This window comes from Globicephala melas, chromosome 12 (assembly GCF_963455315.2).
Source record: "Globicephala melas chromosome 12, mGloMel1.2, whole genome shotgun sequence".
Taxonomy (NCBI): Eukaryota; Metazoa; Chordata; class Mammalia; order Artiodactyla; family Delphinidae; genus Globicephala; species Globicephala melas.
Window position 1 is genome coordinate 38,618,024 of NC_083325.1, and position 14,434 is coordinate 38,632,457.

At 39.6% G+C, this 14,434-nt stretch overlaps 1 protein-coding gene, 1 long non-coding RNA gene and 1 other non-coding gene across 3 annotated transcripts in view; all 3 read right to left on the reverse strand.

Moving 5' to 3' along the window:
- LOC115863997 (activator of 90 kDa heat shock protein ATPase homolog 2) overlaps positions 1-2,864 on the reverse strand; it is a 76,204-nt gene extending 73,340 nt beyond the window's left edge. The window contains exon 1 of the mRNA XM_060309771.2: positions 2,394-2,864. Within this exon, the coding sequence (XP_060165754.1) occupies positions 2,394-2,579 (186 nt within the window). The 5' untranslated portion in view covers positions 2,580-2,864. The remainder of the gene's footprint in view (positions 1-2,393) is intronic.
- Positions 2,865-6,101: 3,237 nt separating this feature from the next.
- Positions 6,102-14,134, reverse strand: LOC132598247 (uncharacterized). The gene is made up of 2 exons (XR_009566260.1): positions 12,887-14,134; positions 6,102-12,299 (listed from the first exon to the last, which is right to left on the reverse strand). It is a non-coding gene; the product is annotated as an uncharacterized lncRNA (long non-coding RNA).
- Positions 9,700-9,804, reverse strand: LOC115864226 (U6 spliceosomal RNA). Its single transcript, XR_004043861.1, has one exon. It is a non-coding gene; the product is annotated as a U6 spliceosomal RNA (small nuclear RNA).
- Positions 14,135-14,434: the final 300 nt, after the last annotated feature.

Genomic DNA, 14,434 nt, shown 5'->3' on the forward strand with positions numbered 1-14,434 from the left:
CTGAATTATCTCAATTTTGGAACAGATTAAATTGTTCTGAGATTGATAGTGTTCGTAGCCATCTGTCAGAAGCAAACATGAATTCTCTCTTGAGGGCAAGGGCACTATTTTAGGCTTCGAATTATCTCTATAATTTTTCATAGACAATGACCACATTTCAAAAAAAATAGCCTGGCATACACGGAGACAAGTTGATATATTTGAAAATCAAGCGGGGGAAAAAAAAAGACCCAAAGGGGAACCAGCAAGTGGAATTATCAGATAGATTTTAAAATAGCAATTCTTAATATGTTCAAAGAAAAAAGACAACTTTGGTGCAGAGCACTGAAAACTAAAAGAAATAAATGAAATTATAGAACTAAAACAAACAAAAAACCCCAGAAATTAAGAACTCAGTAAACATGTTTAACAGCAGATTGTTTAAACAGGACCAAAGAAAAAGTACCACCTATCTAAAAAAATTGATAATTGAACCATGTTAAAATTAAAACCTTCTGTTCATCAAAATATATTAAAGTGAAAAGACAAGCCAAAAAATGTTCATGTACAAAGGAAATATATTCAGAATGTATAAAGAACTACTCCAAATAAGAAAAAGACAACCTAATAGAAAATGGGCAAAAGACTTGAATGAGCACTTCACACAACAGGATATCCAAATGACTAACAAACATAAATGGTGCATAAATTTAAACATATAACAGACCAAGAGCTTTTGGTTTTAAAAACTCTTTCCTGCATATTTCTGAAGGATGTAAATAGCATACATCATAATTAAATTTTTAAAAATACTTTTAAGATTAAAGCAAGTAAGATGTTGGAAGAACATACACCTATCTATTAAAAGTAGTTACCTTTAGGGCTTCCCTGGAGGCGCAGTGGTTGAAAGTCCGCCTGCTTATGCAGGGGACACGGGTTTGTGCCCCGGTCTGGGAGGATCCCACATGCTGCGGAGCGGCTGAGCCTGCGCGTCCGGAGCCTGTGCTCCACAACGGGAGAGGCCACAACAGTGAGAGGCCCGTTTACCGCAAAAAAAAAAAAAAAAAAAAAAAGTAGTTACCTTTAGAAGGGGAGGATTTTTCATTTTTTTATGTTAGATATTTCTGTACCGCAAAAAAAAAAAAAAGTTGTTACCTTTAGAAGGGGAGGATTTTTCATTTTTTATGTTAGATATTTCTGCATTAAAAAAAGTTACTATAATTTCATTTTTGTTTCTAATGGATAACATTCACATGGTTCAAAATGCAATACATTATAATGCATACACTGAGAAGTCCCTCACCCTGTCTCTGTCTTCCCCTCCACCCCACAGGAAATCATGATTATTCGTTTCTTATGTATCTTTCCAGAATTTATGTGGAAACAAGAAAGGGTCATAGAATCTTATTCTCCTTTCCTACACAAAAGGCATATCTTACTTACTTGTGAAGTAAAAAGCCCAGATATGTACCTGGGCTTTTTACTTAGCAAGATATCCTAAAGATCTTTCCTTATCAGTACGTAGGGAACTTCCTCATCCTTTCTCACAGCTGCATAATGCTCCACTGTGTACTATCTATTTATTTGTTTATGGCTGCATTGGGTCTTTGCTGCTGCCCGCGGGCTTTCTCTAGTTGTGGCGAGCGGGGGTTACTATTTGTTGAGGTGCACAGGCTTCTAATTGCGGTGGCTTCTCTTGCTGCGGAGCACGGGCTCTAGGATCACAGGCTCAGTAGTTGTGGCGCATGGGCTCAGTTGCTCCGCGGCTTGTGGGATCTTCCCAGACCAAGGTTCGAACCCCTGTCCCCTGCATTGGCAGGCAGATTCTTAACCACTGAGCCACCAGGGAAGTGCTTGTACTACTGTTTTCAAAACCAGTCCTCTGATGGATATTTGAGTAGTTTCCAACCTTTTGCTAATTACAATAAACAACTTCATATGTCATTTCATATGGAAGCAAGTGTATCTATAGGAACAATTCTCCAAAGTGGGATTGTTGGATCAAAGTGTAAACGCATCTGTGGTTTGATAACCACGAAGGGTTGCGACATTCTGCTCTCCCATCTGCAGTGTGAGGCAGCGCTCGTTTCCCCATATACCCCTACAGAGTACAGTATATCGCCAAACGTTTCAATGTTTGCCAATCCAATGAGTGAAAAATAGTATCTCAGTGTAATTTGCCTTCTCTTATCACAACTGATGCTAAGCATCTTTTTGTATGTTTAAAGCGTATTTGTAATTATTTTTCTGTGAAGTCTTTGTTCTCCAGTCCTTTGCCTATTTTTCTAGTGGGTTGTTGAACATAAATTGTTAGATATTTTACAAGGCGTACTAAGTATATATTTGTACTCGGGAAAAAATGATTTAAGAAGGAAAAAAAGATGTTAAAACTTCAGTCATAAAAACGAATATACCACCAGCCTTTCTGCCACGAGCCTGGAATCCGGCCACGGTAGCGGTGGGGACGGGAATCCGCAAGGAGTCTCTGACCACTGCGACAGGCGCCAGACCCGACGACGCATGCTCGGAAGAGTCTCGCCTGAATCCGTACATCTGTTGCGCATGCTCCCCTGATTCCGCCACAAAATCTGTGTGCGCATGCTCCTAAACCTGCCTTCCTGGGAGATTTCTCACAAAGAACTGAAGGCGTTTGCTGCTACGGATTGCTGGCGCTGAGAGCCTCGCGTGGTCCCCTGCTGTCGGAAAATGTCCCGAAACACCATCCCTGGTTTGAAGAAGGAATTCCACTACAAAACCAGGCTTCTTCCTGTGGCTCTTAAACAAACAAAAACCCCACTGCATTACATCAGCGGGTATTCATCACCACCCCTCTCTAAACAGTGTCTACAGCGAGTCTTTCAAATTGATGCTTTATATTGAGGAGGAAGTAGATGATAAATGACTTTCAAGCGTGTCACGACTCTAATAGTAAGCCAAATACTTTTAATGTTCCATAGGCTGCGACAGAGAGAGAGAGAGAGAGAGAGAGAGAGAGAGACTCCTAGACAGAAAAGGCTGGGGGTGGGGGGGGGAAGAATCTATTATTCACGGAGAAAAAGATGCTCTGACTTTCCCCGTTTGGTTGACGCGATGGAGAATTAAACCTTATCGAAGGATACCATCGACTCCAAGAAGAATGCTGCACCAGTCACGTTTCTGCATTTTGTGAGGCTTTTTGAAAGCTCTAGAGGTAATGCCCAAGGTTTTTAAACTGAATTCTGGAGAGGCGGTTCTGGATGCCTGAGGACTGTTTTCCCCAATAAGAAGCTGTAATGTTGGCTCCACTCTCCCCTCCCCGCAAAACATCTTGTGTTCAATACCAGGTTATATGTGGCCTAAAGAGAGAAGTTTGTTTAGGGACCAGTGAATTTTTTGTTAGTGAGTCCTGCCAAACATTACCTTAATATTTTAAATTTCCCTTTCTAAATAATAATTTGAAATGTCAGATAGTACCTGCTAAGAAGAGGGTGAGAGAGCGGTGGCTGAAACAAATGTTTCTTCCAAACACGCAGTTTTCCCTACCATTTCAGAAGCTGCCAATGCCTGGTGAGATACTTCATCAAAGCTCTAATGGGCCAGCTTATTTCAGAAAATGGACCAGAGCCATGGCTGCATAAATGCAGCTTTGCACAACTATGGCGCTCCTGCTTGGAGCCAGCTGGATCAGGAGACCTGTCCCTAAACTAATGTATCCCATGCCCTGGTCTTTATTTATAAAGTTAGTTATAAAATAGGTGCACTGTGTAAGACCACTGTGAGAGTAAGTTCTTTAATAGCAACTTTGGGTCAGATTTCTGCATTAGAATTTCTTTTTATCTTTTCCTGAAGCTTATAACTACTTCTTACTCTTGATGTTTATTTGGACTTAGCAATGTGGATATTGTTGATGGCCTTTGTAAAAGTATTTTCAATGGCATTGCAGGGTCAGAGGTGCAATTAGGGTGGATTTTAAGAGACAATGGGAGTCAGTAGAAAAAGCATGTGTATACCAGTGGTCTTTAAACTAGGGCACACAAAGACTTTCCAAGGGACTAATTTTCAGGTCCTCAATTTCATATAAACTCTTTTCTAAAATTGCATTTTCCTAAAAACACTCTTCTTAAGAGCAGGCCTGTGTTGTGGGCACAGGTTCCCCTTTCCCACTTCAGCTTCCACAGTCACTCTTTTCCCTTTTTCCAAAAGAAAGGCATACATCTCCTCCCTGTATAACAATGGCATGTTGCCCCAGGCTGCAAAATGTCCAGGGATGACAAGCAGAGGGACAATTCACAACATTGACATTGAGTTGAGAAAGCAGTAACTCCAATAAATTATTTTGAATGTTGGGTGTTTTCATATTCTTTCAACAAAATTGAAGAAGATGACAGATGATAATGTGATAATAGTACACAGAGTCCTTTGGGGCATTAATTTAGGAGTCCAAAGAAATGACTGCTATTGCTGCAACAGATTTTCTTCTATTTCTGTCTACTTAGTAATGTGAACAAGTTTCTTATCACATAAAAATGAAAAATTGGAATTTAATTGATGCTGAGCCCCATCATTCTGAGCAGTAAGCTATCCTCAAAAATATAAGCCAATCAGGGAATTCTCTGGCAGTCCAGTGTTTAGGACTCCGCGCTTTCGCTTTCACTGCCAAGGGCTTGGGTTTGATCCCTGGTTGGGGAACTAAAATCCTGCAGGCCATGCAACTAAAAAAAAATTTTAAAAAAGAGAGAGAAATATAAGCCAATCAAAAAAATCTACTCATTTCACTTAAGATAGCATTTCCAATAAAATTTTACTTCAATGTGATTTTGATCCGTTATGTTTTAATAATTACAACAAATCCACAAGACACTTTAACTTTTAGAGACTTCTGGTCACAGGAAAAATGTAAACATTTTAATATCATATACTTTTTTCCAAAAAAGTATGTTAGGTAATCAATAGAAGACTTTGAAGCATAAGATATGTTACATTAGGATAAAATTCTGTGAAGAAAGTGAATTAGAACTAGGAGTTAAATTTTAAAAAAAGGAATGATGTAAAATTTGTGTGCTAAAGACGAGTTTTTTAAATTGTTTTTGGTTTTTTAGTGAATGATGATATCATATTTAGATTTACTGATATATTTTAAAGACTGATGTGGCAGTGTTAAAACACCAATATTTACAATACTCTGGAAATTACAGCCTTTGCAACTATCTAAACAATGTGAAAAAATTTAAACGTTAAACTAATAACGTGCCAAGTGGGTACATAGCTTTACAAAATTCTTCTAGGGTGCTGTAAGCAAAAAAATTTGAAGACCACTTCTGAGGAAAAATTCTTTCAGGTTCTGCTGTGAGGGAGAATGGAGAAATGGGATGGTGGCTGAAGGGTAAATATTGGGTCAACAGGGATGATATGAAGTATGAGATGAGGCATGTTTTGAAGCTGATGGGAGTGGAGGGGGGGAAAGATTCTTCTCTACCCTCTTAGGGTCTCCAGGTGGGCTTCAGAATTAAGCTAACATTAGGACAGATGAGCAGGAGAAAGGCATACAAGTTTTATTAAATTTTTACATGTACATGGGGCCTTTACAAGAGACTGAAGGCCCGAAGAATTGACTAGATTAGAAAGCTTTTATACCTTTTAGACTAAGACACCATAAACTTGTGAAGAAATAACAAGATAAAGGGGTTTGGGCTGGTGCAGTAAATTAAAGGAAAGTGGCTTTGAGATATATTGGGGCAGGGCAAGACAGATGAGTTATTTTAGTAAGTTTGTTTGTAGAGATCTATTTCAGCATTGATTCCCAGTCTATGTCCTCCCTGGTACAGGGAGGACACCTTTCTCATGCGAAATTTTATGGTGTGTTTTTTAGGTAGAAAAAAGGAGGCCAGAGAGCCCTTCCTGCATCTGCTGTTTCTTAAGTGCCCTTGGCTCAAAATAATCAATATGCCAAAGTGACATATTTTGGGGTGGTATGTCCTGATAGAGCTGATGTAGGAGAGGGGAGTGAAGTTCTAGGCCAGTGAGAGCCAAAGGGATCCAGGGCAGAAGCAGAGTGATTGGTCAGTTTTGATACAGGAGGCAAGGAGAAGGAGGCTGGAAGTATAGGTAAATTGATAGATATGGTGGAAGGAGATGAGATAGTCTCCCTTTTTTTTTTTTCAATAAAAAATGGAATGAGATGGGGCATCAGCTGAGAGGGGTGGGTGCTGTGAGAAGTGAGTGTTTAGGAGATGTTGAGAAGTAGGAGACAGACCACATTGTATGTAAGTATAATCTTATCTGAAATCTACATTTACAACCTAGATGTCCAAATGTGTTTGGTGGTCTGTGGAAAAACGTATGCTTTTGCTTTACGGAAGGGAACTTGTGATCTATCACTCAAGGAATTCTTATCAAGAGAGAAAACATTAAAATTAAAATTTTTTTCCTATTATCCAACCCCATATAAATACTATTACAGTTTTCACTCATATTTTCAACATTTTGAAATCCCCTTACAAATCTCAAAAAGTCCTTAACGTTTGATATATATTGTCACCTCTGACTCTGAAGGACTATGCTGGAATACTAGAGGATCGTCACTGCCTTTTTTTGTATATTTTCACACGTTTTATGTCAACTTGAGAAAAAATACGGCAGTCATATAAGTCAAATAATGATAAAAGTCCTTGTTATACCAGAAGTGAATATGGAAGAAATTTTTATTTTAAAACTCTGCTAAAAGTGCTTTGTTCCTAAAATCAAATTTGTTTTGTTTTCTTCATTGAAATCTTAGAATGGTGCTGAATATTTTAAAAAGTGTATTGGTTTGTGTAAAGATAATAGATTTTTGTCAAATTGATCACTTGATAGCAAATATATTTCCTTAGTTCTTAACAAGCCTACTATGTAAAACTAAAATACTAAAAAATAGGGCTTCCCTGGTGGCGCAGTGGTTAAGAATCCCCCTGCCAATGCAGGGGACATGGGTTTGAGCCCTGGTCTGGGAAGTTCCCACATGCCGCGGAGCAACTAAGCCCGTGTGTCACAACTACTGAGCCTGCGCTTTAGAGCCCGCAAGCCACAACTACTGAGCCTGCGCGCCTAGAGCCCGTGCTCTGCAGCAAGAGAAGCCACTGCAATGAGAAGCCCAAGCACCAAAACAGAGAGTAGCCCCCACTCGCTGCAACTAGAGAAAGCCCAGGCACAGTAACGAAGACCCAATGCAGCCAAAAATAAAATAACTAAAAAAATAAATAAATTTTAAAAAATAAAAAATAAATAAAATACTAAAAAATAGAGCTACTCATATTTAAAACTTTAATTTTGTCATACGTATACATTTAATACCATATGTCTTGGGAGCTCTCTCCTAAATACCAACTTATTAAAATATAAACTTCATATCTCATGATATAGAATTCTTTTTATCTAAAATATTGAACCTATATGGCAAGGAACAGAGCAAAACAAAACTTTCTCCTAAAACAAAACCAAAAAACAAATATACTTCAAATACGCTACTATCTAAATCCTGAGTTTCAGTTCCTGGCTTTAGGTAGGGAATCCAAAGAAATCTTGTTATCCAAATCTATTTGTTCCTGGCTATACTAGCCAATAGCAGGAGTTTAGATAGCCAAGAAATTATCCAAAAGATTACTTGAATCTCAAGTTCCCGAGTTTGGATAGCAAGGGTTGCCTTGGGCATTTTTCTCCACATATATGCACAAAGATGTTATAATTACTCAGATGTATCGTCTATCAGAAACAGTTCATCATTCTGTACTTTTCTTTCTCTTCCCTCATCCCTAAAACCCAATGAAGTCCTGAAAACTTGTATCTCCTTACTCAAATCTATTTCCCTCCATAATTCTCACTTACTCCAACAAGTCTCTTAATGGTCATCATGTAAATCATGCCTCTCTTTGGTCCATTGTTTACACTGTAACCGGAGAAAATATTCTAGACATTTTAATCATGCCACTGCCCTGTTTAACACCCTTCAGTGGTTCATCATTGCCCTTAGGATCAAAGCCTATGTCTCCAGAGCTTCATCCCACATCTTTTCCTGCTACCCTGACTCTATTCCAGGCACATCAAACTATTACACTTGCCTTTTATCCTGAAAGATTCACATCCTCTTATCTCCAGGGCCTTGTTTATGCTGTCTCCACCTTCCTAGAGCAATGTCATCCCCTTCATGTGGATAGCCTCTACTTCAGCTCTACGCCTAAAATGTTACTTTCTTTGGAGAGGCACCTCCTGATCTCCTTTCTCCTCATCTGAAGAGTAGATTAGGGGTCTATTCTCTGAATCCCATCAGAACCCATGCTCCCCACTGCATAGCAGTCTATTTTGTGAAGCACCTTATCTATACCCCCTAAACTCTAGGAGTATAGCCAGTATCCCTAGTTCTTAGCACAGTGTAGACACATAGTAAGTGTATGCTCAATAAATACTGCTGCCTGGATGAATTAACATTTCCAATAAAATTAGTATAACCTGCTCTATAAACTCAAATACACATATATTTGCAATGCTTTTATTTTTTCCTAACAATTGCTTAATTACCTAAAAGCCCTTTTAGCAGGAAGCCCATTATGTCCCAGTTGTAGAACACTCCCCCATAAATTGCCCAGATACCCCAAGAGATAACTTATTCAGTCTATAGCAGGTTCTGTTCTCTTCTTAATTGGAGTCTGATCAATTGGCTAATGCCATAGTTTCTCATTATCTCACATTGTCACTTTTGGAAACTGGTCCCCCTCGATCCAAAAGGCACTGCTTGTCCACTGCTTGTGGATGACGCCCTTGCCTGTCTATATTCCTGCTATGAGGTCGAACTCTCTGAAGGAAGATAAGTTAAGTTTGCCAAGGATGTTCCACATTTGGCCCCCCAAGGGCCCACTCTTAACAATCAGCCAGAGCAGCTCACACACAGCCACAGGAGGGCTGGGTCAGGACGACTCAAGGTATCAAGGTTCCAGAACCACATTTCTCCCTTTCCCTCCAGCAAGCACCACTTCCCAAAAAAATGAGGCAGTTTCTTGTTTATTTTGTTTATATCAAGACACAGAAAGTCTTGCTATGCCCTTCTCCCAGGACATTCAGAGCTCCCTACTGTTTGTCTATCCTTCTAAGTAAGGCTTTGCTTGTCATTCTCTACCCTAGCCTGTGATCTGAAAGAAAGGAAAAGCACAAATTTGATCTTTCGCAGAGTACTTTTCTGGTCAGGCACCATGGCATGTCAAGAAAGAAGAGACAGGTATGGAAAGATACTGAACTAGTTGAAGTTTGGAAACTTAAGTCTATCCTAATTTTGCAATCAACTGGTTGGCCTAATGACTTTAGCCTCTTTAGAGCTCAGTTTTTATCATCTGAAAAAGCAGAAGACACTTTGATCCTTTCCAGCTCTTTAGAATTCTATAATTTCAATATTTTTCTTAAAAATCAATTTTGTTGAAATATGATTTACACATAATGAAATGCATTTCAAGTATGCAGTTTCAAGTGTTTTGACAAATTTATACTATTATCAAGTTATAAACCATTTCCATCACCCCAAAATGGAATTTCCATTTCCATCATAGTTCCCCCTCATGCCTCTCTGCAGTGAATTCCCCTGCCCTAGGCAACCACTGATCTGCTATTTGTTACTATAGATACAGTTTTTCCTATTCTAGAATTTCATGTAAACGGAATGATACAGTATATACTCTTTCTAGTTTACTATTTTTTATCATGGTAACATATGTATAACAAAAAAATATGGAATGCTTCATAAATTTGTGTCATCTTTGTGCAGAGGTCATGCTAATCTTTCCTGTATAGTTCCAGTTTTAGTATACATGGTGCCAAAGTGAACTCAGTATGTAAAACACAGTATGTAAAGACCTCTTTCGTACCTGGGTTTGTTTTTTGTCTTTGCATGGCATAATATTTTTGTGATTCACTCCTTTTATTGCATGTTCAAGATATTTTAAATATATTTTTTAAGCAAATAGTGCTTTTAGACTGGATACTTTTTTGAATACCACCATTCAAATATTAAAAAGTTAAAAAGGGACTTCCCTGGTGGCACAGTGGTTAAGAATCCATCTGCCGATGCAGGGAACATGGGTTCAACCCCTGGTCCAGGAAGATCCCACATGCCGCAGAGCAACTGAGCCCATGGGCCACAACTACTGAGCCTGCACTCTACAGCGCATGCACCACAACTACTGAGACTGCGTGCCTAGAGCCCGTGCTCCACAACAAGAGACGCCACTGCAATGAGAAGCCCACATACTGCAACGAAGAGTAGCCCCCCGTCGCCGCAACTAGAGAAAGCCCGCATACAGCAACGAAGACCCAACGCAGCCAAAAATAAATAAAATAAATTTAAAAAGTTAAATAAACTTGAGTAATTTCTTGATTTCACATTGTATTTGTTTATTAGCAAAGAAAAGGATCCTCTGCTATTTATTTTCAGAATTGATTGATTTCACAGGTGAGAACGTAATGGTGGCCCATATAAGGATGATATCAGAGGAGGGCAACAGGGATAACTCTAAGGTAGCAGGTAATGGCAACCCATTGTGAGGAGAGCATTGGAGAGAGTGGCAGCAGCAGGGGCAGGAGACTGGCTCATACAGAGGATTCAACACATAATAAAAAGTATTTCAGGGACTTCCCTGGTAGTCCAGTAGGTAAGACTCCACACTCCCAATGCAGGGGACCCAGGTTCAATCCCTGGTGGGGGAACTAGATCCCGCAGGCATTTCACAACTAAGAGTCTGCATGCCTCAACTAAGAAGTCCACATGCCGCAACTAAGAAGCCCACGTGCCACAACTAAGAAGTCCACATGCTGCAACTAAGAAGCCCACGTGCCACAACTAAGAAGCCCACATGCCACAACTAAGGAGCCCACATGCCACAACTAAGAGTCTGCATGACACAACTAAGAGTCTGCATGCTGCAACTAAGAGTCCGCATGCTGCAACTAAAAGATCCTGCGTACCACAGCGAAGATCTGGCGTGCCACAACTAAGACCCAGCGCAGCCAAAATAAGTGAATAAAATAAAATATTTAAAAATATATATATATTTCAGATAATGGTAGCCAGATTTCTCACTGACTGACAAGGAAGAAACAAAAACAAAAAGGGAGAAAATTAGATGAATCCCGTGTTATTGAACTGGGTTTGGAATTATCAATGTGAAATAATAGTTTACAATACAGGTGGAGAGTTATAGAAATAAATATAGAAGGAAGGTATATACTTATACTTCCTAGGTCTGACCACAGAGTGGGACTGGAAGCAGAAATATCCTAGTAGAGTATATCTAGGACCTAGATGTTGGTTTCTAAATAACATCGTCACTAAAAGGAACCAGTGTTCCTTGAATAAATAGCTTATTCCAGAGAGGAACAGGGAAAATACCAGTTGAGCTTGGAACATCTTATTGTGCTGAGAAGTACGGAAGTGATAAAAAGTAAGTGATGGAGAGATGCCAAGAGGACTCAGGATCTGGCTTGAAGGGGCTCCCACTGGCCAAGTCTGGGATAATTTGAGCATCGAACCAATGATATATATATATTTTTTTAAACCCCATTTCTGGTACATTGTAGCAGAGTCACCACAGGCATTTAATCACCTTAAGCCTCATTATATTTCTTTTTTAAAAAAATTAATTAATTTATTTTATTTTTGGCTGTGTTGTGTCTTCGTCGCTGCTCACGGGCTTTCTCTAATTGCGGGGAGCGGGGGCTACTCTTCTTTATGGTGCACGGGCTTCTCATTGTGGTGTCTTCTCTTATGGCCGAGCACGGGCTCTAGGCGCATGGGGTTCAGTAGTTGTGGCACATGGGCTCAGTAGTGGTGGCTCGCGGGCTCTAGAGCACAGGCTCAGTAGCTGTGGTGCACGGGCTTAGTTGCTCTGCGGCATGTGGGATCTTCCCAGACCAGGGCATGAACCTGTGTCCCCTGCACTGGCAGGCAGATTCTTAACCACTGCGCCATCAGGGAAGCCAGAAATCACTTTTAAAAAATATATTTACTATCTTGGCCAGAATTCCTTAGAACTCTTTTTTTTCCCCCCTAGAATTCTTTAGGCTCTGTTAGGATGCATTTGCTTGCAAGTAACAGGAAATCTAACTCAACTGTCTAAAACAATAAAAAAAAAAAGCATGTTCTCACAAAATGTTCTGAGGTAGTTTAGCCAAAGTGTTAATCGCCAGCCCCAGATTTTCATTAAATTGTTCCCCTCTTTCGTTTCTCAGCATAGCAGCTTTGTCCTCCTCTCTTGGCTCTCCTCATGACTGCAATACGGTTTCAGCAACTCCAAGCTTAATGTTCTGACAATACAATATCCAAAGGCCTGAAAGGGAAGAAGAGTACATCCCTTACTCGTGCCTATTTTTAAACATCAGGGAAATTTTCCCAGAAGCGCTACAACAGACTTTCCCTCACCTCCCATTATCCATAATCACATGCTTCTCCTTAAATGAACCACTGGCAAGGGAATTTGAATCACCATTACTAGGCTGGACTAATCAAAATTCATCTTCTGGGGCTAGTAAAGGGTCAGCTTCCTTTACAAGCATTTTACCACTTAATACCTGAACAAAATTGGAATTCTATTAGCAAAGAAAGAATGGAATGGCTGCTGGGTAAGCAACCAACATTATCTTCCACATAACACTCCTTAATTTGATTGAATAATATTTAAAGATTTCTTTAGATAGCTCTGTTTTCCAGTGTATAGGAAAGTTAAAAGAATATATGTTATATTTAGTGGATTAATGAATTTATTTCACCACATTCAGGGATTTGATTTTTATAAATCCAATTATAACCAGTTCAAACCTCCACTCACAGTCCCCTCACTCCTTTGAATCACATCCATCCCACTGCTGGCTTCCCTGGACACATAATTCACTTATCTAGTCACTGGCTTCCTCTCACCCTCAGCAGTCACTGAGATGGATTCACATCTTCATCTGATCACCATCTGTGTGGCCCAGTAGAGACCAAGGTATAGCTTGAATGGAGTAGGAAAGAAGGGTGAGAGATGAACAAAGGGATTGTAGGGACGACCCTGCCCCCTTCTCACATATGTTGATTCTAAAAGTGGAAAACCAAAAAACAATGTTTACATTACTATGATTGTGTAAATACCGTTCACTGAAGAGCCAAAGACTTTTCTCTGATTGTACTTTCTTCTCTGGTTCCAGTGCATGACTGAAAGAAGGTCCTCTTCATGTCTCTCCTCTGTTGGGTCCCTTGTTTTTTGGGTAACCACACCTTCTTTTCCTTTTGCTGGTGTATTACATACACAAATAAACTCCTGAGAAAGTACGTATGGAAGGTAAACTTCCTGAGTCATTGATTAACTAAAAGTCTCTCCACTCTGCTCTCATACCTGATAGTTTAGGCACAGAATTGAAGATTCAAAGCATTTTCTATTGTCTTCTTTGCCTTGCTCCATTGTCCTCTACTTTCCCATGTTGCTCTTAAGAATACAACGTCATCTCAACTCCCTGTAATTTGACTATGGCTTGGTTTTTTTCCCTCTGTGGAAGGTTTTAGAGTCTTCTCTTTATCTGTGGCATTGTGAATTTCACTACGCTATAGATACACCTTGTTTTTTTATTCTTGACTTTTTTTTTTGGCGTCACTTACTTTTACTTTTTATTGTAAAAAGCACATACAAGAATTTTAAGAAATTATTAATATATGACAAATCAGAACCACGGTTGAGTTATTAAACCCATTTTTGTATACATACACTAAAATTCCAAAAGTAGAATATCATTAAATATGAGAAATATGGTAGCACTATCATATATACACAGCTCACGCAGAGATCTGTCTGGGTCATCTTTGAAGCTTTTATGTACATGTCATTGATACAAAAAGCCTGCAATTGAACTTCTACTCTCCAATTGTCCTTTTCCTGATATACATGGTTAAATATTTAAGGAACTTTAGAGATATAAAGAAAATGCATTGAATGCTAAGGGCTCTATGTGCTTTACTCTGAACAACTGTGCACTGTACCTTGAGAAAAAACTTTTGTAGTCCACTCCTAGCTAAGGTAGTGGAAGACTCTTCTAGTTCCTTTTTAGTCAGTTTAAGTTTTTCCTAGTCAGTTATTTGAGGGCAAAGTACAAAAATAGCTTGGGAACCAAATCCCATTTTTACATTGTTAAGTTCATTATAAAATGCCACTCAATTTTTTTTTTTTTTTTTTGCGGTACGCAGGCCTCTCACTGTTGTGGCCTCTCCCGTTGCGGCGCACGGGCTCCGGACGCGCAGGCTCAGCGGCCATGGCTCACGGGCCTAGCCGCTCTGCGGCATGTGGGATCTTCCCGGACTGAGGCACGAACCCGTGTCCCCTGCATCGGCAGGCGGACTCTCAACCACTGAGCCACCAGGGAAGCCCGCCACTCAATTTTTAAAAGTCACTAAAAGGACACTTTCTGCAGTAAAAAAGGGCTGAGTTCAAGTTTT